Below are 23,911 nucleotides of genomic sequence, written 5' to 3'. Positions count from 1 at the left end.
TCCCTACTGTGAGGGTGCTGATGAGAGCCACTGAGATGTGCAGCACTGCGTTCACACCACTGTAATCATTCTTGGAAGGAGCATTTTATTTCCTGATTTCTACTGTCATCCTTGTGAGTCAGTAATAGAAAAAAACACTTTGGCACCAAGGCTCAGGTCTCGTATCTTCTGTGCCTGAGCAAATATGGAAAAATCTATAATATTGCTCTCAAGGTTACTGAGAAATTAATCTAGCTACCTTCAGCTTGAGACTGAGGAGAGGGGTGTTTTAGCAATTACTGAGTGGACTGCCTTACGATAGGGAGATTTGGGGACTGAATATCAGACCATTTTTCTGGCTTTCTCATTAGCAGTACTGAGGCACATACTAGGTGAGAAAAGGGGCAAAAGGGAAAGAGATGAGTATCACTTAACAAACACTGGGCATATTCCAGGATGTAAGTATTAAGGATTTATTGTCATGTAATCCTCAAACGGAAGGATAAGGTTGGTGTGATTATTTTCACTTAGGCTGTGGATTCAGAGAAGCAAAGATTGGCCCAAGGTTACCTGATTGGTAAATAGCAGTGTCTAAATTTTCATCCTGGTCTCACTTTAGCAGGGGAACAGCCTCGAAGGCATAGAAGGCAGGCTGGTGTGCGCAGGTTAGCCCTGAGCTCCTCTTCACGTGATGGTGAGAGCCTGGCTGTCAGGGTGGTTGAACAGAGCTTCGGTGTGCAACATGACCTTGCTAGCAGCACCAGCTCACTGCTCCAAGACCTTGAAAATAAGGTCGAGTTCCTTGTGGAGGAAACTGTTCCTTGTAAGAAAGATGGTTCTCAGTTAAAAGAAAACTACAGGCAAGACAGAGGGAGATGTACAGAGGACAGAGTAGACAGTCCCTTTTGCCCCTTCACGGGAAAAGAAAAAAATGCATCAGTCAATTCATCCTGTGAGCAGGTCAGTTCAACAAAAATATCAAGGAAGTCACTGGATCGCACAGCTATTTGTTTAAAGCATAACAACTGGTTGGCTACATTTTTTGTTTTTCATCTGCTGGTCTGTTATATTAAATAGAATCTTCTTGGTTGTGCTATTATATTAAATAGAATCTTCTGGCTACCATTTATTTACTCAACAAATATCCATTAGTCACTGACTGGCAGATTTTGCTGGGTGCTCAGATATTACAGATGTGATCTCTTTCCTCTTGGAACTTGGTTCTCTTGCTTTTCTTTGGCAGAAGGTGCTTTGGAAAGTACAGTTTTAAAGCACTTTCTGGAGAAGTAGACATTGAAAGAACACCGTGCAGTTTCTCACTGAAAATTTTAAGACTTTATGAAGGAAATAGGGAATAAACATCAATTCGGTATGTCTTCCTTCCTCTTCCCTCCACTTCCTCTGCTCCTCTTTTCTTCCGTTCTTCCTTTCCTTTATCTTTTGAATATACTCATTGCTGTCCACCAAAAAAGCAGTGGCAGCCAAAGAAGTGAGAGTTTTTCAGCTATGATGAATTTCCCCAATTTACACAATTGAAGCATTTAGAAAGAAACTCTACTTGTAGCACAAGTATAAGAATTGCAATTTCTACATTAAAATTGCTTTTCTTTTAAGTTATAGAGTCAGGTGAGGGAGGCTTGCAAAATTATCCAGGGTATGGGCCTTCTAAAAGTCTTAGTCTGCTCTGGATTATTAAGTCAATTTAAACAATTGACTTTTCATCCAACAGCAGGAAACTAGGGAAAGTTGGGTCCTTTGTGGCTAGGTACTGTCTAGTTAGAAAAAGTCCCTCTTGTTTCCCAGTGAGATCTGTCTCTTCAACTTTCTTGTCCCTCACTAGCTTCTCCCTCCTGTTCATCTTTCTCAAGGTCCCATAGAGTTGCCTTGGTCACTTTTTGAACAACAAACTTTACGGGTCTAGCTATCATGGACCAGTTGTAAAGAGATGGCCTTGAAATGGGAGGTAATTACATTATTGTTCCCCTCTTGAATTTCTGAAAACAAAGTGTAATCTGAATCCCTCTGAAATTATCTGCTTCTCACTTTCACAAATCTTGTTTCTATTAGGGATTTGTGAGTAATGGCTCAGCAAGACAGCCAGGTCAATGAGACCTTCCTTTGTGAGTTTTAATGTAAAATACTCCACATTTAGTCTGAAAACAATCAAACAAAAGGATGATTGGATTCTGTTCTGCTAGTTTTCTTTTTGAATGAAGAACAGAAAGATAAAATATACAAACATACAGCTAGCCACTTAATGTAATATCTAGTGAATGTTTTCCTCCCAATTCATGTTGTAGAATTTCTAGGACTTCTATATCTAGAAAATTATCTACCTTGACAGGAAAATTTAGGATTAACTTATTGTGAAACGTGTTTGTGTTATATGAATAAACCTATAACCTAATACAAAAGTCACTTGTGTAAGAATTTATAACTCTAAATGTAGGGAACTTTATGGATATGTTTATGACATAAGTCGTGATAATGGTTTCACGGATATTTACTAATCTCCAAACTCATCAAGTTGTTTTTGCTATATATGTACAGCTTTTTGTATGTAAATCAGACATCAATAAAGTGTTTTAAAATATAAATATAAAAAAATAAAACATAAATATCAAGAATTTTATATAGTCAATGTGCTTTGTATCTTTGCACTCTTAGCACTCTGAGTATACTCTCATATACTCAGAGAAGTATATATAAATAAATACTTTTCTGATTCCTATTCAAGCCAGAGAATAAACCAGTAGTTCTATCTGTGACCATTCTATAATTAATTAAACTTTTGAGTAACTACCTCAAAATCTAGTGCTTAGAATTCAAAACATCATTAGTGAGAGATGAAAGCTCTACATGGAAATGGATCAGTCTGGCCTGGGAAATTGGCATGAATATTCTCTAATTCTGACATTCTCTGCATCTGCTTGGCGATTCTTTTTTTTTGCTTGTTTGTTTTGAGAGAGAGAGGGAGAGTGGGGTAGAGGGGAAGATGGAGAGAGAGAATCTTAAACGGGACCTGATGCGGGACCTGATGTGGGGCTTGACCCCACGATCCTGGAATCCGGACCCAAGCTGAAATCAAGAGTCAGATGTTCAACCAACTGAGCTACCCAGGCACCCCTGCTTGGTGACTTGCCCATGGTATAGTGAGCTCTCAGGAGAGAATTTCTTTCTTGCATATTTCCAAGTGAAGAAAGTTTGGTCAAATACCCAGTAGAGGACAACCAATTAGTCAGTCAAAGCTGGGGAACGACAGTTGCTCTTAGAGCCTGCTTAGATGAAAACGTTGTAATGGGCTGGAAGGACAAAGTTCTGAGGTGCCAGCATTTCCTCTTTCATGGTAACTTTCCTATTTCCTTCACACCTGACCGTAAGCTTTTAAGGATTTTATCATTTAAATATTTCACTCCCCCTTCTGAAGCTCTTAGGTAATTTATATCTTCTAATTATATGAGCCCCAAGTACTATACCCCCTTGAAGGTGTCCTGGAGAGAAACTGGGAAGGTCACCCGCTAATAAGTAAGTGCCTTCCCTTGGCATGCAGCACACATCGGGACAGAGAATTCTCTTGTATGCTTGCAGAGTTCATTTTGGACAGGCAAAGGCCCAAGTGGAGAGGCAGGTGAAAACCTAACCACGCCTGTGAAACATTTCGTGTCTTTCCTAAATATTCCTGCCTCATTAAGCTCCATTATTATGGGAAGATGTGGAAATTTTTGCTGCTGAAGCTGCAGTTATCTCCAATAAATTGAATTAGTGCTGTTTTCATACTTAACCTTGGAAAACTACAGACAGGTCAGTTCTTTATGAATTCATTATTTTAGTTTCACAATCTAATCTTACCAGAATTCCAAGCAACTGTTTGATTCATTTCAATTTGTACCTTTCATGTTCATTCTTCTTTCAATTAATTAAATGTATGGATTTACTTTATTGACAAACATTACATAACATTTGCTATGTGCTGGGTACTGTTAAAAGTGCTTTACAAATATTAATTCACTTAATTCATAATAACCTAATGCAGTAAGTGCTATTATTATTCCTATGATATCTGTGAGGCAACTAAGATACAGAGAGATTAAGTAATTTGCTCAAGGCTACACAGCTGGCAAGTAGCAAAGCTAGGATTCAAACTCAGACAGTCCTGCTCTAGAATTTGCTCTCTTGCGTTAGATCACTGTGACATGCCTTGCCAAATTGGCATTAGGTCCTATCTTTGACATTTGCTTTCCTCTGATATATGAAACAGTGTTTACAGAGGTATCAAGGTTGATAAGAAGCTGAATATTTTTCTAACATTATGATACTGGTAATTAACTGGTGCTGAATGAAAACATTAAACATAAGTTAAACTTTAGCTTATATGACTTCTTAACTGACTTTTATAAATTTTTGGATCAGTTTGGATGTGAAGAGATGTTAGCTTTTACAGAGAAGTCTCAGATCTGAACTTTTCCCTTCCTTATCCTTTTTTCTCTTTCCCATATCCTTCCTTATCAGGCTTGCTCATTTCTCTTTTTTTGAGCGCATTTATTTCTAAAGCATCTGCATATTCACAGCATCCACTCCCAGTACACCTGTTTTTTTTTTTCTTATGTGAAATCATGTGAACACATTCATATTCAAGATGATATGGATCCCCAATTTGGTGACATAAAAATCCCAGTTCAGTAAGATACAAATCCACAAAATTCCCCTTAAATTATTTGGCATACAGTCATGTGTAATCAATCTTTACAATTATATTTGACCAGGTAGTTGCTAAGGTAACATGAAATAACATCATTAGCCATCTCTCTTTATCCCTTTCTCTTTTCCTCCCACTCTTTCTCTGTACCACCCCCCCCCCCCACCACCGCTGCCCAGTAGGTCATTTCCAGATATTAAATGTATCTATTCCCCTCCTCACCAGTAGCAGTGTCTTCTTTGTCCTATTCCATTCAGTTTTCAGTTTCATCCATGAACTTGGTCTTTCCTAAGCAAGCCTTAGCAGAAAGCAGACAGATCATGCATGAGTCCAGTAGCTTTTCTCAATGGTGAAAATTTTCATAGGTAATATCGCATTTTTGTTTTGGTGGTTGACGGTATGCCCAATGCAATAGATGAAAGAGTGACTGCCCTTCTGAGGAACATCCCAAAGTCTTGGCCATTTGGGTATAGCCTGAGTGTTATAGATACAAAGACTTTCTAGGAAGCTGGAATAATTCAGTACTTCTTCAAGGTAGAAATGCTCGTTTCCAGCTCCCCCAAAGTCAGTCCATAGCATGACTATTCCAGTTTCTGAACTTAGAAAGTCTTTGAAATATTGTATGGATAAAACTGGTACTTGTTTTACCCATCCTATGTATCTTACTCTGATACCAATTTTTTAAAAACTACCTTTTGGGGTGCCTGGGTGGCTCAGTCGGTTAAGTGTCCGACTTCAGCTCAGGTCACGATCTTGCGGTCCGCGAGTTCGAGCCCCGCGTCAGGCTCTGGGCTGATGGCTCAGAGCCTGGAGCCTGCTTCCGATTCTGTGTTTCCCTTTCTCTCTGCCCCTCCCCCGTTCATGCTGTGTCTCTCTCTGTCTCAAAAATAAATAAAAACGTTAAAAAAAATTAAAAAAAAAACAACTACCTTTTGTTACCAACTGTTTGCTTTTTAATAGCAACGGAAGCTTCTATAAAGTATTTTCTTTGTGTAGAAAAATGCACTAAATATTATGGGGTAGAAGTAGGGAGGATGAGGATATTGATTTTTAAAAATTAAGCAATTTCTGAAAGAAATATCAGTAGACTAGGATGGAGATACTTGTGGTAAAACACGGTAATAGTCTGCTAGGGCTGTCAAAACAAAATAGCACAGATGAGTGGCATAAAAAACAAATTTATTTTCTCTTAGTTCTGGAGACTAGAAGCCCAGGATTAAAGTGTCAGCAGATTTGGTTTCTTCTGTGGCCTCTCTCCTTGGCTTGCAGATGGCCATCTTCTCACTCTGTCCTCATATGATCTTTTCTCTGTGTGTACACACCCTGGTGTCTCTCTTTGTATGTCTAAATTTCCTCTTCTTATAAGGACACTGGTCAGATTGGATTAGGACTCACCTTAATGCCCTCATTTTGACTTAATCACCCCTGTAAGGCCCTATCTCCAAATACAGCTACATTCTGAAGTTAGAGCTTAGGGGTTAGGGCTTCAACATAAGAATTTTATGGGGACACAGCTCAGCCTATAATAAACATCTAGGAATGCTGGTTGAAATATAATTTCTTAAATATATGTCCAAGCTTAGAAGAAAGATACAGAAATTCCTGTGAGCCGGAGATAAGAAGGAGCTAAAGGCTAAGGGAATTGTTTTCCATATAAGCCATGGCAGAATGGGGTGCAAGGTGTTGGGGGGAGGGATAAAGCTTAGGTTTGAGTGTCTTCACAGGGACAGAAACAAGGCATCTGACCCAAAGAGATCCCACGGAAAGTTGGAAATGGGTACTGAGACTCCCAATGAAAGATGGAAACCTTGAAGCATTTCTACTTTAAGAAAAAGGAGGACTAACTGGATTCACCACTTAGCTTGGGAAAAATGCAAGATGTTTGTTTGTTTTCTGGTTTTGAATAGATTAAATAAATATTCCCATGTGCCTTTAATGAGATTGGAGCCCAAATTTATCCTGCCTAAGTAGTACTTCAAGCCCTAACCTGAAAAGTTAACTTAGAAGTTGTTTCCATGTGAATGATACCCATGGGGTGAATGGAGGAAGAAAATCCCAAACTGTTTGACAGCAACACTTCAGCAATCCAGACTCTCTTAGGAATGGGAGTCAGGATTCCCTTAGGAAAAACAATGCTTGCTTAAAATGGCCTCCCAATAAAAGTTTCAAAACACACTTGGAAATTATCTACCATGAACATGAGGCAGCAGATGATTAATTTGTAAGGCTGGCTGGAGGATTAGCAACCGGAAAACTTGATAAAAATAGACAAATCATCTGAAAGAAATATTCACATAAGTATAGCTAAAATTATTAAAAAGCTAAAACAAGATTTAGAAGACAAAAAAGAGTAAGATGTTACTTATAAGAATAAGAAAAATATGAAAAAACTCTTATGTAGAGAGTATTCTTCACTGAATTTAAAACATGATACGCTGGGTAAATAGCCATTTTATATAGAGCTGAATACATTTAATGAACCAGAAAACAGAGCTGAGAAAATTAACCAGACTGCAACACTGAGGGAAAGAAATGGATACATGGATGATAGGGTAAGAGTCACGGAGGAAAGAATGAGAAAATCCAAAATAAAGGTAATAGGATTTCTGAAAGAAATAGAATGGGGAATTCTATTCTTAGATCCAAGAAATCATGGCAGAGAATTTTCCAGATTTGATTAGCAGCATGAATGCTCATAATGAAAAACCCCATGGGTCCTGAGTAGAAAGAAAACAAACAAACAAAACCCCCAAATTTACATGTAAACATATTGTAGTGTGATTGCAAAACAAAGCAAAAAGTCTTAATAGCAACAAGAAGGAGGATCAATATGTTACAAAGAATAAAATCAATTAGGAGAGTCCTCAATAAAATCATTAGTGGTCAGAAAAGAGTGAAATAATACCTTCAAAATGCTGATACTAATAATAGTCATTCTAGAATTCTTTATTCAGATAAATTATTTAAGTGAGAACAAAATAAAGCCATTTTCTGAAAAACAAAAACTGAGAGAACTAATCACTCAAAGACCCTCATCAAGTGGATTACATTAAAAAATGGCCCTTTAAGAAAGAATGGGATGAAAGAAGTAATGGGGAGCAAAGAAATTAATAGATACATATGTAAATCTAAATGAACATTAGATGTAAAACTTAATAACAACAATGATCATTTGGGCAGAGCGTTATAACAAGATAGAACTAAGACCTATCTTCTATATAACTGATATATAACTTATATATAACTGATTTGTCAGTTCTATAATACCATGTTTTTCCAGAGAAGGATAGAAACATTAATACTAGACTGTTGAATTAAGTATGTGTGTCAAAATTTGAAGGATAATGACTAAAATAGAAAAAGAATGAATAATTTTCAAAGCAGTAAAAGTACAAGAGAGAAATAAACTTGATTAATACAAAAGAAAGCAGAAAATAATCAGAAAAAGTACGGCAAATAGAAGACACAAATAAGATGGTAAGAATAGATCCAAACTCATTGCTACAATGAATATAAACAAATTAAGAGACGATTAAGAAACACCCCAATTAAAAATGGGTCAAAGACCTTAACAGATACGTCACTAAAGAAGATCTACAGATGGCAAATAAGCGTATTAAAAGATGCTCCACATCGTATGTCATTAGGAAGTTGCGAATTAAAACAACAGCGAGATGTCACTGCGCAGCTATTAGAATGGCCAGATGTCGAAACACTGACAATACCAACTGCTGGTGAGGCGGCAGAGCAACAGGAACTCTCATTCACTGGGGGGAAGAATGGAAAAGAGTTATAGTCACTTTGGAAGATGGTTTGGCAGTTCCTCACGAAACTGAACATACCAGCAGTAGTGCTCTTTGGTATTGACCCAAAGGAATTGAAAATTTATGTCTACACAGAAGCCTACACGTGGATGTTTATAGCAGCTTTATTCCTAATTGTCCAAACTTGGAAGCAACAATGATGTCCTTCAGGAGAATGGATAAATAAACTGCGATACAGCCAGACAACGGAATGTTATTCAGCACTATAAAGAAATGAGCTATCAAGCCATAAAAAGACATAGCAAAATCTTAGATGCATATTACTAACTAAAAGAAGCCAATCTGAAAAAGCGACATACCATATGATTCCAACTGTGTGACATTCTGGAAAAGGCAAAGCTCTAGAGAAGTGAAAGGGTCAAAGGTTGCCAGGCATTAGGGAGGGAGAAAGGGATTGATGCGCAGAGTCTGTTTAGGTCAGTGGAACCAGTCTGTATGATTTTATAATGGTGGATACATGTCATTATATATTTATCTAAACCTAGAGGTGTACACACCAAAAGTGAACCCTAATGTAGACTATGGACTTTATGTGATAATGATGTGTCAGTGTTCATCAAATGTAACAAAAGGTTGATAATGTGGGAGGCTCTGGGTGTGTGAGGATAGGGAATATATGGGAAATCTGGGTAGCCTTCAATTCACCTAAAGCTTCTTAAAATATAAAGTCTATTTTAAAACAGACTTAAAGACAATTAGGAGGCAGTTTCAAGGAGTCCTGCTTTTGCAGTCTTCACGGGAGACTCACCTGAGACATAAGGACATAGGAAAGTTGAAAGTAAAAGGATGGAAAAAATATACTAAGTAAATATTAACAAAAGAAAGTTGGTAATAGTAGTTATCAGACTGTATTACGACTGTAAGGCAAACAGCATTTCTATGACAGAAAGATAGTTACTGCACAGAACAATTCACCAAGAAAAAGCTTGAACAGCCCTAAAGATGGCATTCACCTAACAAAATCAAAATAGCCTCAAAATATACAAATAAAAGCTGTGTGCATGTCAGTCACTAAAGCCACAATTTTAGTTGAAGAGTATTTTTAGTATAATTATCATATTATGTGCTAGATCATGCAGTTAAGAAATTAGTAAGGGTGTGTATGGTTTGACAAGACAATAAAAAAGCTTGATATAATGGGTATATAGAATCATGCTCCCCTCAAATTAAAGGATACTCATTCTTTTCAAGCACATATGGAATATATTTAAATATTAATCACATACTGGGTCACATAACAGGTCTCAAGAAATACCAAGGTTAATTATCAAGATTATACCTATCACTTTCCTTATTTTCAATGCAAAAAAAGAGAGAAATAACAAAAATACAGAAAAAGTAGTTTTTAAAAACATCATTAAAATATTAAAAAAAAATATTTCCTATTTTGAATAAAAAGTAATGGACACTAAAGTAGGTATCAAAACTTGCGTAAGAAAGCTAACCTGGTCAATAGAGTGGAATTCAGAGCCCTTTACGCATACATTAGAAAGGAGAAACATGGGGGTGCCTGGGTGGCTCGGTAGGTTAGGCGATTAAGCGTGGACTTCAGCTCAATTCCTGGTCTCACGGTTGGTGAGTTCAGGCCCCGGTGCCAGGCTCTGTGCTGACGGCTCAGAGCCTGGAGCCTGTTTTGGATTGTGTGTCTCCCTCTCTCTCTGCCCCTCCCTCTCTCCCACTCATGCTCTATCTCTCTCTCAAAAATAAAGAAATAAACATTAAAGAAAAGAAAATCATGGGAATTAAGAAGCTAATCATCTAATTTAAGAAGTTAGACAAATAAAGAGAAATTAAATCCAAACAAAGGAAGGGAAAATGATACTGGCAGAAATTGATTAAATACACATCAGAAAATATAGAAAGACAGCAAAATAAAAATCTATTTCTTCTAATAAAATAGACTATCCTCTGGAAAAACTAATCAAGGAAAAAAGAGATTACAGAAATAAATAATGCTAGAAATGAGGAGGTGTAACTATTAGTGCCATAGAATTTTAAGAGTTCATGAATTACTTTATGCCAACACATTTGAAAAATTGACTGTTTTAGAAAAATATAACTTAACTAAAAATAACTCATTTGAAATAGAAAATCTGAAAGGTCTATGATGATTAAGCATTAAAAAAAACTTAAAAAAAAGTCTATCTTAACTGACAGATAAAACATTTGGATCAGACTATGTTCCAAGCATAATGTTCTAAGCCAGTAGAGAACATATAACCCCTATTTCATATAAACTTCTGGAGAAAAGAAAAAAAGTTATAATAATAAATCAAAGCCAGATAGGGCTGATGTCAAGAATGCAAGGATATTTTAAAATGAGAAAATCTATAAATGTTTTTTACCACATTAAAAAAATTTTAAAAGGGAAAAAATTGATCAACTCACAAATGCAGAGAAAGTATTTAAAAAATTAAACACCCACTTATAATTTTTAAAAATATATACTTTTTAGCAAGCTAAAAATAGAAAGGAGAATCCTTAACCTGATAATGTATCTACCAAACAACTAATTTTAGCACTCTATTTAGCAATGAAAAGACTCTCATTAAGTTTAGAAACAAGACAAAGATGCCCACTGTCATTACTGCTCTCCAGCACTGTGTCGGAGGTCCAGCTAGAGTATTTAAAAATAATAAATAAAAACACACCTATTGGAAAGAAAGAAAGAAAACTGCTACTTTTTGTAGCAAACCAAACTATAACATACCTGAAAATAAGTCTAACAAAGAAGCATACAAACTTCATAAACAAATTATAAAGCCTTATGGACATAAAAAAGACTTAAAGAGTTCAATATGTTATTCACTATGTAGTTCAATTCAATATGTAGTTCAATATGGGGACAATTCTCCCCAAATTGTTCTATCAATTACTGAAATCCCAATCAAAATCTCAACACATTTTTTCTTTTTTCTATTTTTTTTTTTAATTAGAGAGAGAGTACAAACAGGGGAGAGGGGCAGAGGAGAGAGAAGGAATGTTACGTAGATCCACGCTCAGCACGAGACACAATGCGGGGCTCCATCCCATGATCCTGGGATAATGACTTGAGCCAAAATCAAGAGTCGGATGCTCAACTGACTGAGCCACCCAGGCGCCCCTCAAATTTCTTCACTGGATCTAATATATTCTAAAATTAATAGGAAAGAATGAAACTCCAACATTAGCCAAGGCAATTTTCACCAAGAAAGGGAAGTGTGATGGTGAGACCCGTCATATCCAGATATGTAAAGACAGTGGGTGATAAATTTCCCAAGACTAGAGTTTAGTAAAAGGCAAAGCTAGGATTAAATCCTAGTTCATATTGCTGCCAAGTCTACATTCTCACATATCATGCTCCTCAACGACATTTAAGTCATAATTTAAAGTTATTTCTAGGATTGATAAAATGGATAATGTGCATGTAAAACAACAAAGGTAAGGAAGTTATAAGAAGGAGCAAGCTAACTAATTGGGCTGTGGACCACATTAAATCTGCATTATGAATAATTATTCAGAACTATAGAATTATAAGTCTTTGCACAATAATGTATGCTTTCTATTATCTATAAAGATCCAGAGGAAGGATAAAAATACAAGAAGCATGTTAAAAAGAATACATACACAAGTAATTTTTAAAGCAAGGTTGACAACTTTTTATATGCACTAGAAAAATATATAAAATATATATTTGGAAGAATTTAGGTTATATTTTTGTGAGTGATACTGAGAATTGAGTAAATATGTGAAGAAAGTATATGTCATTACATCAAATGTGTTTTATTAATAGGTAGCTAGAACATGAGATCTTACTGCTTGGGACACCTGAGTTGACTTGAGTGTAAATTTTTGTTAAAATCAGCTGAAATGAGAATATGCATATATTTAAGTTTTCCATTCATCTGGTTTCTGCCAGCTAGTTTTTTTTTTTTAGAGATCTGCTGAACATCCACAATATAATACTCTGTAGACTCTTAAAAGAAATATAATTCATGGACTCTACCTCCTCTCAAATTCCTTATATTTTAATTAGAGAGATATGGTCTAGACACAATTAAAAAGGAATTAAGGATTGAGCATTGTGAATCCAGCAGTGGATTTTATGAAAGAGACAGGAAAACAGAAGTATCAGTAGGGAAGAATTTAATACATTCTGGTTTTAGTATTTGGAGCCCTGATATTAAACATATTTTTCTATTTTTATGTTACTGAAAAAACCCTCTAGGACTTCAGAGATCAGATATTATTACTGGAAAGGTCTTTTGTTCACCTTGGGAGAACAGAAGACAATCAGGGGTCTACTTGGTAGGTAGGATTCAACTGAAAGAACCAGAGAATGCAGGGGGAAATGTCCCAATCTGTGAGCTTAATTGATAGTAAGATTTGATTATCTGTAGCCTCACATGATGGAGTTAACTGGCCACATGACTGCAGAGAAGTCGCCTGAAAGAGTTAGGATAGTGAAAACAACCAATAACTTTCTACCACGCAGAGGTGGTGTGACAAAATTAAGGGGTGGGGGAAAGACTACAAATGCAGAAATAATGTCATTTTTTAATCTGTGTTCCATGGCCTGGCTGATTGCCTATAATTATCCTGCTGTGAAAAGGTAAATTCTCTCCTGAGCATTAAAGGTGCCATTTGCCACAGAGGAGTGGGAGGAATTGCACTGCTAAGCGTGTTGGATTTGGCAGAAGCCCAGTCTGAGAGATGTAACCTATTTGCTGACTAGTAGGGAAAGGAGTTTGGTAGGTGGGCATAGACAGTTTAATTTCTTTGCATCTTTTCTTGTTTCCCTTTAGAGTCCTGAAAGAAAATGTGATTATCATAATCTTGTTTCATGTGGCATCTTAAGTTGGCTGTTGTGGAGGATGAGGAACACTGAATTGGTGCCCATAGGTGTTGGGGATTGTTGTGTAGCCATGTGACTCTGAAAAATGTGGTTTTCTGGGCCAAGGAAAAGAGACAAACAGAATGGATTCATTTCTTTTTTTTTTAATTTTTTTAATGTTTATTTATTTTTGAGACAGAGAGAGACAGAGCATGAGCAGGGGAGGGGCAGAGAGAGGGAGACACCAAATCTGAAGCAGGCTCCAGGCTCTGAGCTGTCAGCACAGAGCCGGACGTGGGGCTCTAACTCACGAACTGTGAGATCATGACCTGAGCCGAAGTCGGACGCTTAACTGACTGAGCCACCCAGGTGCCCCACAGAATGGATTCATTTCAAACACTTAGTGATATATATGTGCTTTCTTCTTTTTTCTTTTGCTATATGCTCTGACATATATCCAGAAGTTCCTTTCTGTTGTATGGATAAGAATTAGATATGAAACGAAGTCCGTTTAAGAGCTCATAGGTAAGGTACTTGATATAGGTACAATCATGGTCTTTATTTGCATTTATAATTTACTTCCCACATACTTTTTGAAAAGATTTGAGCATATTGTAGCACACCACATTTGACACTAGAAAATTAAAATAAAAAAAATAAAAGGAGATTAGCAATTAAAGGAAAGAGATAAAAGAAACTACCATATATCTCTAGCCTGGAATTATTTCGCTACCAAAGGAACTTGCTAAGGAAGGTTCAAGACATAATTTTCTGACAATAATCATAATCAAAATCATAATACCTAATTCTTTGGCAAGCACTGTGCTGAGGGCTTTATGTGCATTACATTATTTAATTCTGCTTGTGGCCCATTGAGTGAGGTTGGTCTATGGTATTTTCCCTATATCACAGCTCAGGAAACTGAGGCACAATAAGATTAAGTCATTTAAATTGTCAGATAGCTAAGAAGTAGTGGAACTGGGTAATCTAACTTCTAGAATCCATGTCATTCTCTCCAGTATGACTGTTGATGTGGAATGAGTTAGTGGACAATAGGGTAATACTCTTCAAGAAAATAAGAGGATTTTGCCCTGGATATCCAGGGGTTCAGTCTCCGAGTTTTTTCAATTGCTTCATGGTAAACATATTGCAGAATGCTATTTACCATTTTCCCCAAACTCCAACTATGTCTTGGCATCATGGAGATTTGCCTGACTTGCCATATATATGTTGTCTGTTGAAAAGAAAATCTCATGTCCTAGGAAACCTCATAAATCCTCCCTAGCTCTTTGATTCCAAAGTTCCAGGAAATTATTCTAAATAATGCATGCATTGCGTAGGATATAGGACCTAATTTTTTGTGATATCCTTTTTTTAATCATGAAATCTGAGGGTATGGAGTTATATGATTTGGAGGAGACTTGTGACTGCACAATCTTCAGCAGAACTGGGAAGGGAAGAATTCTTGCTGCTGGCTGCATTTTCCTATAGGGAACCCCATCAGAGGGCATTTTCCCTCAAAATGATTAACCCCCAACCCCTTTCCTGCAAACCTTCCAACTTTTATATTTCTAATCTACACAGAGGGAGAAAAGAGAACTAACAGTGACATAGAGTAAGATCTGTTCAGCAATTAAGGGCTATGCCCTCAGTCATAGCCAGTCCAAGATGGCAGAACTTCCTCTATTGCCTGAGATTCAGATTTGGCCCCTTTTTGACTCTACTGCTCTCCCCACACAAGTGATTTTATAAGGCACAGTGTAACCTTTTGGGGTGTAATGGTTCATCATTTCACTGTGAATCATAGGAAATGATGAAATATTTGGGAGTCATATCCTTTCAAAAAAGATGAATGATTCAAGTGTCACTGTTGGAATAGCAAATGGCTCAAATAGTTTATGAGTGAATGTGTTTCCAGTTGGAATCTGGGGTGGAAGGTGTGGGGAAGAGGTATGGCAGGAAGAAGAGAGGGAATAAGAAGATATTACTTCCACTTTAGGAACTCTTGATCTAGTCTTATAAGCTAGAGGACTTGTGAGGTAATCATAGTGTTCAACTTTGTGGTTGGCTCAGTGTCTAGGATATTGCCAGGCATATGTTAAATATTAGGTAAAGTCTACCAAAAAAATATAATATAACCCTTATGTATTTTTTGTCCTAAGCTTCTAGGTTTATAAAAGACCATAAGGGTTCTTTCTGCTGCTTGTCCCTCCGTTTCCACATAGGGCTGTACATTACCAGAATTTATTGGAATTTTCCACCCAAATACTTCTCTTTTTTAAAAAAAATATATAGAGAGAGAAAGAGAACATAAGCAGGGGAGAGGCAGAGGGAGAGAGAGAGAATCTCAAGTAGGCTCCACTACATGGGGCTCGATCCCTTGAACCCTGGGATCATGACCTGAGCTGAAATGAAGAGTCAGATGCTCAACCAACTTGAGCCACCCAGGCACCCCTGTACTCAAATACTTCCAATGACTCTTTGTGAACAGAAGCCCCCAAATAGGAGTGGGGAGGGGGGTTTGAGTGTTGTCCAGAGTAGCCTGTCACAAAAGAGGAAGTCTTTGAAGCCTCATGTTTCATCTTAAAAACAAAAGCAATTTTTGTCCTCTTTTTGGTGTGTGTGTGTATGTGTGTGTGTGTGTGTGTGTGTGTGTGTGTGTGTGTGTTTGATAAAAATAATCTTATTCTCCTTAAAATATCAGCCAAAATTGGTGTTCTATAAACATATGCCATGCTTATGCATTGGCTTCTAGAACACCACACTGCCATGTACCTACATTGCAATTTGAAAAGACCTAAGCCTTCCTGGACAAATTTTTCCCCTAATAATGAAGAAGCAGTTAAATTTGTTGTCTGATTATTTGATAGGGCTGAAGTTCAGACACTTTAATATGTCAGTTGAGTTCTGAAAAACAGTGCATAGGTAATTCTAAACTGTTAGAACTGTTAGTAAGTAGTGAGATGACACAACACCTGAGTGTATTTTCTCTCCTCTATCCCATACATCCTACTATCCAAAATCTTGCTTGATCTGTTCAGCCAGTCTGACATGTGCACCAGATTCAGCTCCACTGTAGGCAGGCTTCTCTGGCCACCCTGCCCTGGTGTCCATGGATTTCTCATGGAAGTCTAGTCATTGCAGGTTTGTGCAGCACATATCTGTGCCATAGCTTGACAGCTTTGTGATGGCAGCAGGGGAAAGGTCGGTAAACTCATTTGCAGCAGTTAGCTGCTGGTCAGAGAGTAGTTAATACTAATGTGTTATTCTTTACAGGATGTTTTTTTTCTTCTCTTGGGATTTCTCCAAGGTTTTCTCAGAGGCCTGATTGCCTTCCTCCTGTTGATTCTTCAGTCACCAGCTCTGTCTTCTTGCCTTGCTAGCTGGAACAAGAGGCAAGGGAGTACTTTTTCACAGTCTGGATCAGACAGCACCCTGAGTCCCTTTCTTGTCATCAAGCCAAGTTCGTCATCTGCTTCTAACTATTAGTCCTAGGGTGTGAAGAAGGAAGCTGACCCAGGAATTCAGCTGGGGTTCCTGAGAAGACATGTTCCGTCAACATTCTTCATCTAACTGCAATGAGGAAACTGTTTGTAATGCAGGAATCGACAATGGAACCATCTGTCAGGATAGTGGCCATCCTAAGGTGTAGAAATGGATATTCCTTCCTGGGGCCATTAGGCAGCCCACAGTGGGTAATAATAACAATTGTCATATGTAGAGAGCCCTACAATTTACAAAGTGCTATTTCATTGTTTTGTTTAATTATCATAATAGCCCAGTGAGCAATGTCTACAAAGGAATAATGGGCACCATTAGTGTTAACTACATATTTGAGAATGAAAGAGAGAGGTCTAGTAGACATCTACTAGATCATCCTGAAATGTCCCCACCATTGTTCTTCTCCTGCCTGTGCATACTAGTATTCTCAGTCTGATGATTAGTCCTGGAAAATGTTTTTTGTTCCTATAGGATTAATTGTTATCTCTGGCACTCTGCTGCAGTGGAGTTTTAGGAGAGTTGCCTTCAAGCCCACAAACAAGTGTGAGTCTATTCCTGTCTTCCAGAATTTGGTTTCACCTCTTACTGGGGCAGAGGTCTTAGGTGTGGGCAAAAGGACAACAACGGTTCTTGAACTTTTTCCTCCTGCCAAATCCCTTCTCACATAGAAGGACACTTCACAGAGTTAACTCAAATTCTGAAAATTAGTATGTCTATTTTAAATCCAACCAGATCTGTCTTTGGCTATGGTCCTATGCTTCACACTGTGTCCGGCCTGCCATATGCTGGGTTGTGTCACTGTTTAGCAAAAGAGATGCTGAATGGATCTTGTTGTTTGGAACATTCTACTCACTTGGCCCTGGGCACTACACTGGCTTCCCATCTGCTTCTGGGTACAGCTCTTGGATCTGATTCTAATCCTGAAAGTAGGAGATGGTCTGAGACCCACCCTCACTGGGCTGTGACTCAACCTTATGTGTGCAGAGCTTCCTTCTTTTGGGGAGAGTTTTTATTCAGTTCAGTTGAACTCAACTCAAGTCATTAGGCATTTTGAGCAACATGAGAAGAATTACGTTCTAGTTAGTAGTGGGTCAGAGTTTGGAGAATTCTATTACAACCAAAGCTGTATGTCCTACATATTGTTTCTTTCCTCCAGATATCTCTTCACTTGCTCTTGGCTCCTGACTATTATGGACTTCATCAGTGGGCTTCTGTGTTCTCAAGTTCTCATTGGTTTGACCTTGAGTGGAGGTACCTTGAGTGGATGTAGGAAACTGATGTTGGGGTCTGGGGGATTTATTGCTCTAGATACCTCTCTGAGCTTGCTTTGGGTGGGTGAGTCCCTTCACTAAAGATTCCTTCCAAGACAGCCTTTATTAGAGCTCTCTTCTACCAGTGTTTGGTAACACTCTTCATCCTTACCCTTTGCTGCTTAGCAGTGGTAGCAAAGTCTTTGACTGTTACTAGCATTAGACACTACATTATAGTCTGTGGTTTCTCTATACCCTATTCACATGGTCCCATCATATATAAATTTTCCTTAAATTACCCTAATTGGATTGTGCCATCTGTTTTCTGTTGAGACTCTGACAGATGCACTGTGTGATTTGGGGCAAGCCCCTTCACAGAACTAGTTAACCTCAAATGTTGTGGGAGATTTAAAGCAGATAGCATCCCTTCCAGCTCAAAATTTGCTTGGCAATGTAGGGACTGAAAAATAAATCTCCTTTTTAGGAACCTCAGGTCTCATTAAAGATATAATATATATACCTCTGAAATGCAGAATAAAACTGAGCATCCAAGTGATTAGGATACATAGTAAGCACTCTAAGAATTTGGAAATGGGCAAGGTCACTGATGGTCAAAGGAAACATATGGATCTGCCAGTGAGTTCTCCTCCAACACTGAATAACCTTTTATTCATGGATTTCCTAATCTAGATCCAAATTGGATGGTGTCTTCAAGCCTGTACCAAGCAGAAAGCCTATTTTGGAACCACTCCAGAGATCCCACACAATATTGGTTAACCTTAGACAAGGCCTTTTGGAAATGATTTACTCTTGATTTACTCAGATACATCCCACAATAAAATAGAAAACTTCTAGGATTTATTAAATTGAAATGTTCTTTTTTAAAAAAAAAAGTGTAGAAAAAGCAGATTAGGAGCTGAGAGGCTGGAATTCTAATTTTAATTGTCCTTCTTTAGCTCTGCCTTAAATGTTTTTTGATCTGAAAAGAATTCTCTTTTATTTTGTTATAGGTTACTTTGGTTTTTTTCTTTGATTCATCTATATTAAAGACATATACACTGATATAAGAATAATATAATAATCACCATATCTACCATACAAATTAAAAAATGAAATACTATCAATACAATTAAAGTCCATGGTACATGCACTATATATATATCCCATTTGGATACTACTTTTTTCTCCACCAAAAATAATTCCTACTCCCTCTCTCCACCTACCCACCCCTACTCCCTCTTTCTACCCGCCCACCCCAGCCAAGGCCAAGATGGACACATCGCTTTGCCAAATCTCTTTGTGTAGGGAAGCCTCACTTTCACTGAAGATATAGAGATATACTTTAGCCTCAAAGGATGTTAGCTTTATGTGAACACTGCTTGCTCAGGCCCAGGCCTTTCTGCTGTGTATCTGTAAAAACCCAAAGCCTTAGGGGTTTAAATCCGTAAATGTCCCCATGACATCCAAGGCTTCAGGGCTGGCTTACCCTATTGGATTCTGTCTGCTCTTTGGTTTGGTTTTGAGCATCAGAATTTTCCTTATTTTCTTACTAGTTCAGTTGTACATTTTTAAAATAAGATATTTTAAAAATATATCTTCACATATTTCTCTTATAGTAGAAGACTATTTAAAAAAAAATTTGGTTTTCCATATTCTGCACCAGGGTACAGAAGCTAGACATTCTACTGAGAATCAAAGACTACTCATACTCGAAGTTTGGGAACTCTTCTCCCATTTCATAGGCAAGATGACTATTGCCTAAGCTAATTATGAAAATAGAAAAACTTTTATAGCCATGAAGCTAATTTGGCTAATCCAAATCTGCTGTAATTCAAATACATTGACTATTAGAAATGAATAGTAGAAAGTAAAATAATAGTCTCTTTAGCAGTATTCTGCTGTAGAACTTTTCACTTAACATTCCTTAAAGGCAGGGACCATCTTTTTAAAAATATTTAGTTGAGTTTATTAGAGGCAGCAATTGTCTTACTTATTTTTACATCTCTCATTGTGCTTAGTACACTTCTTTTCATATTGCAGGTGTTCAAAATGTATTTGCTAATTTGATTTGAATTGACTTTTTCAAGTTCAATGTGAAAACAAAATGGCCCTCATGTTTTCTCTTGTTTTGCTTGTCCTGACACTGACATTGAGCCAGTTCACAGCAATCCCTTCTGTAGGTTCTAGAGAATTTGTGACTGTCCTGGTCTAATATTGGGCTCATTCAGTCGCAAAGTATTTGCTTGGCTTGTACAAAAATAAATAACTTTTAACTAGGGAGTTGTGTTTTAATTATTTGCAATCCTGTGTGGCTGAGTGTTAACTCCCAAGTTAAACATCTAACAAGTGTAATACAATAAACGGCAGAGTTTGTTATGATTACGTTTGTTTTGTTTTCATCTCAGCCTGGGATCATTAGAAATGACTGATTGGCGTGGGAGATCATTCCATCTATCATTATGTCTTTTTCTCCCCGAAGAGACCAAAAGTGAGTAAGAACACAGAGTGCACATTTCACCACAATTTAAACCCAATCTGAACACTCCCTACTTGAAGACAGCACAAATAGTCTGGTACAATAACAAGGATTTCCAAAAAAGGAAAAAAAAAAAAAAAAAAGAATTTCCTTAAGAAGTAAAACAATCAATTGAGGTCTCTGTGCCTGGTTCTGTGTGTTCTACACAGTGCATGTCCAAGTCCAGAATCTTTGAGCTAAGGCCTGGAGTCGCTAGACATCAGAAGTAAAGACTAGCAAAAAAAGAATATAAATGAGGAAATAGAGATGTGAGGCATGGAGGCTGAAACAAGAAATGTGTGCCCCGCCGGGAGCGGACTGAGGAAGGTGTGAGATTGGAAGAGGGTCGTAGCAGGAACGGGGTGGGGTGGGGGGGCAGAGGAGCTGGGATTTTCCCCAGTCACAGCTCCCATGACTGCCGCAGCCTGCTTTGGGTGTCCTTTACTTCTCTTAAGGTAGTGATCCGGGGCGCCTGGGTGGCTCAGTCGGTTGAGCGTCCGACTTCAACTCAGGTCACGATCTCGCGGTCCATGAGTTCGAGCCCTGCGTGGAGCTCTGGGCTGATGGCTCAGAGCCTGGAGCCTGCTTCGGATTCTGTGTCTCCCTCTCTCTCTGCCCCTCCCCCGTTCATGCTCTGTCTCTCTCTGTCTTAAAAATAAATAAAAACGTTAAAAAAAAAATTAAGGTAGTGACCCAACTCTGAAAGGAGATAAGAAGAATAAAGTAGGGGAGGAAGAAAGAGTGTGTTAAGTCACCAAAAAAATGAGACCACTTATTGTAAAAACAAAAATAATAGCAGGAGATTCCCTTCAGTATCATTTATATGAGAGGAAGTTCAGAAATGTATGCTAATAAAGGGATTATTCTTTTAAATGTTTTTATTTTTGAGACAGAGAGAGCATGTGAGCAAGGGAAGGGCAGAGAGAGGGGGGAGATACGATCCAAAGTGGGCTCTGAGCTACAGCAGTGAGCCTGATACAAGGCTCTAGGGCTCGAACCCATGAACAGTGAGTTCATGACCTAAGCCAAAGTCTGGCACTCAACCAACTGAGCCATCCAGGCGCCCTGCTAATAGAGGGATTATACATGTTAGCATATGCAATATAATGAAATCATCTAAACAGTGTTTGAAGACTATGTCATAATGATGAAAAAAGACTATGGAAAAACTTTGATGATATAACCTAATGTGTTTGGTCTGCACTGATCAAACTGTGTAAACTATGAATGCGTATGGATCCATACTAAAAAAAACATATGGGTAAATGGAAGGTTTTCTCTAGGGTGGCTCTATTCAGGTAAGAAAACTACATATCTTCTCCATTTTTAAACTAACCCTTAATGTTGTCATATTTGCTTTGTAGCCAATGAAAACACCATATATGTGCTGGAGTATGGAAAAGGAAGTGGGGTGAAGTGGTTTGGGAATATTTCCTTTTTGTGTAATACGTATGTGTGTGCGTTCTTGGACTTAGGAGATCAAATATCATGTAGCAGTAAGGTGATGCTATTCAGAATCTTCTTGGGTTTAACGTTGCTACCCGTACTCTAGTTTTTAGCAACCGGTCTGCATGCGCGCACCAGATCTACCAGACACAGCTTATTATCTTAGCTTGGTAGTGTGTTTGGGAAGCAGGAGGAGGTATGCAGTTCTCTACATACCCAGATTTCAAATCCGAAGGCTGGAGGAAGGGAAGGGGAGATTGGTAGAAGGACCAAAGGAATAAATAATCCCCATGCCTCAAACACTTCTTTGATAAGAAAAGATCCAGCTGTTGGCTAAAAGTGGTGTTTTGTGAGGGCATCATAGAATCAAAGGCTTAAATATCAAGGAGATGTTCTCTCTGTAGCACAAACATGATTAAGGGCAAAGTTGTTTTATTTCAGATTTTTATTATTCATAAAAGGGAAACCAATAGTGCCAGACATGCAAGAACAAAGCTAAATAAGCTTCAGAGGCCTTCTGGCTCTCAAATCTAAGAGAATATAATAACTGGACTGTTTATTTGCCATGTTTCATATTTGTTTTCTTCTTAGAGGTAAAACACAATAGAGATTCATTTCATTCAGAATAGTTGGTTTCAATGATAGGGTTTCGGTCTTATGTAATCTGTCCCCTCCCTTTCCCCAGGTCATTCATTATGTCTGCCCACGTAACCAGACCTGCTCCTGTGCCTACAGACATAGAGGGCTGCCCCAAGCTTTGGGATCTGTCAGTATAGAGAAGTTCTAGTGGAGAAACCAGTGGAGCAGGTGGCGTTAGGAACACATCAGCATCTTAAACAACTAGCTCCTAAAGAGGAGTGGGGAATGCTGGGCTGCGAGTCTGGTGACCACATCTCCCTTCCCAACTTCTTTGCCCTTTCGATGCATGTTAGCAGAGTCTGACTGAATTTCCTTAGTTCCTGCTTCAGTGGCTGCTCAGATTTGGGTACCTGTCCCAAGTATAAAACTCCTGGGGGGAAGAGGTGGTCATGGAGTAAGCTTTCCTACTCTCGAGCCCCTACAGGCGATCTGGGTTGAAGGGAAGCTAAGGGTCATGGCTCTGGATATCAGGAGGAAGACTTACACTTGTAAGAATCTGGAATGGCATGTGTGTAAGGAGCAGAGCCTTCCTGTGATGGCAGGCTTTGGCATTGCTGCATCCAGTGCGGGAAAGGACACCCGTGGTCCAGGGAATCAAAAAGAGAGAGGACTTTAAGACATAATTTTCTCTCCACTGCACCCCTAGATGTAGTGGCAATATTTTCACTGAGTGGTTCTACAAATTTATGACAGCCATAGTGTTTATAACCTTTTGGTGCAATTCTCATTCATTCATTTATTCGGTCTATGCTTGGTGAGAATCTACACTGTGTGCTAGGTAGTTTGTGCTCAGAATTAATGCGGAAATAATAGTTAATATTGATAATAAAAGCTAGTACCTATTGAGTATTTTCTATAATCAATGTTTAGTGCTTATCATTTACTTAAACTTTATAGGTAGATAGCATTATCAGTCCCATTTGCAGATTAGGATATTGAGGTTTAGAGAGATGGAAAGACATTATTTCATACAACAAATATTTATTGAATATCTTTTATGTGCCCATAGCCATGCCTTTTAATGGGTATATAGTAGTGAAAAAGACAGATTAGAATCTCATTCTCATGGAATTAAATTCTAGTGAGGGGAGATAGACAGGAAGCAAACAAGCAATTAAATGAAGTGCGACTTGAAACTAGTGATAAATACTGTGAAGAAAATAAAAGGTGATCATGTGACAGAGACTGACAGGCAGTAGGGAAGGGTTGGATGAGTTACACTCACTTTACATGCAGGAGGTTTACTTA

General features: G+C 38.0%; 1 protein-coding gene across 3 annotated transcripts in view; it reads left to right on the top strand.

The window, feature by feature from the left end:
* PLCXD3 (phosphatidylinositol specific phospholipase C X domain containing 3) overlaps positions 1-23,911 on the top strand; it is a 166,371-nt gene that overhangs the window by 76,483 nt on the left and 65,977 nt on the right. The window contains exon 1 of one of the 3 annotated variants that reach the window (XM_019464266.2): positions 20,451-20,551. The exons of the other annotated variants lie outside the window; for them this stretch is intronic. Coding sequence (XP_019319811.1) covers positions 20,485-20,551 — 67 coding nt within the window. The 5' untranslated portion in view covers positions 20,451-20,484. Of the gene's footprint in view, positions 1-20,450; positions 20,552-23,911 lie in introns of those variants that run through there. 3 annotated transcript variants of the gene reach the window in all.

Source organism: Panthera pardus, unplaced genomic scaffold (genome assembly GCF_024362965.1).
Source record: "Panthera pardus isolate Hobbes unplaced genomic scaffold, ASM2436296v1 HiC_scaffold_2, whole genome shotgun sequence".
Lineage (NCBI taxonomy): Eukaryota > Metazoa > Chordata > Mammalia > Carnivora > Felidae > Panthera > Panthera pardus.
The sequence above is the reverse complement of the archived record's forward strand: the minus strand, read 5'-3'. Positions and strand labels throughout refer to the sequence as shown.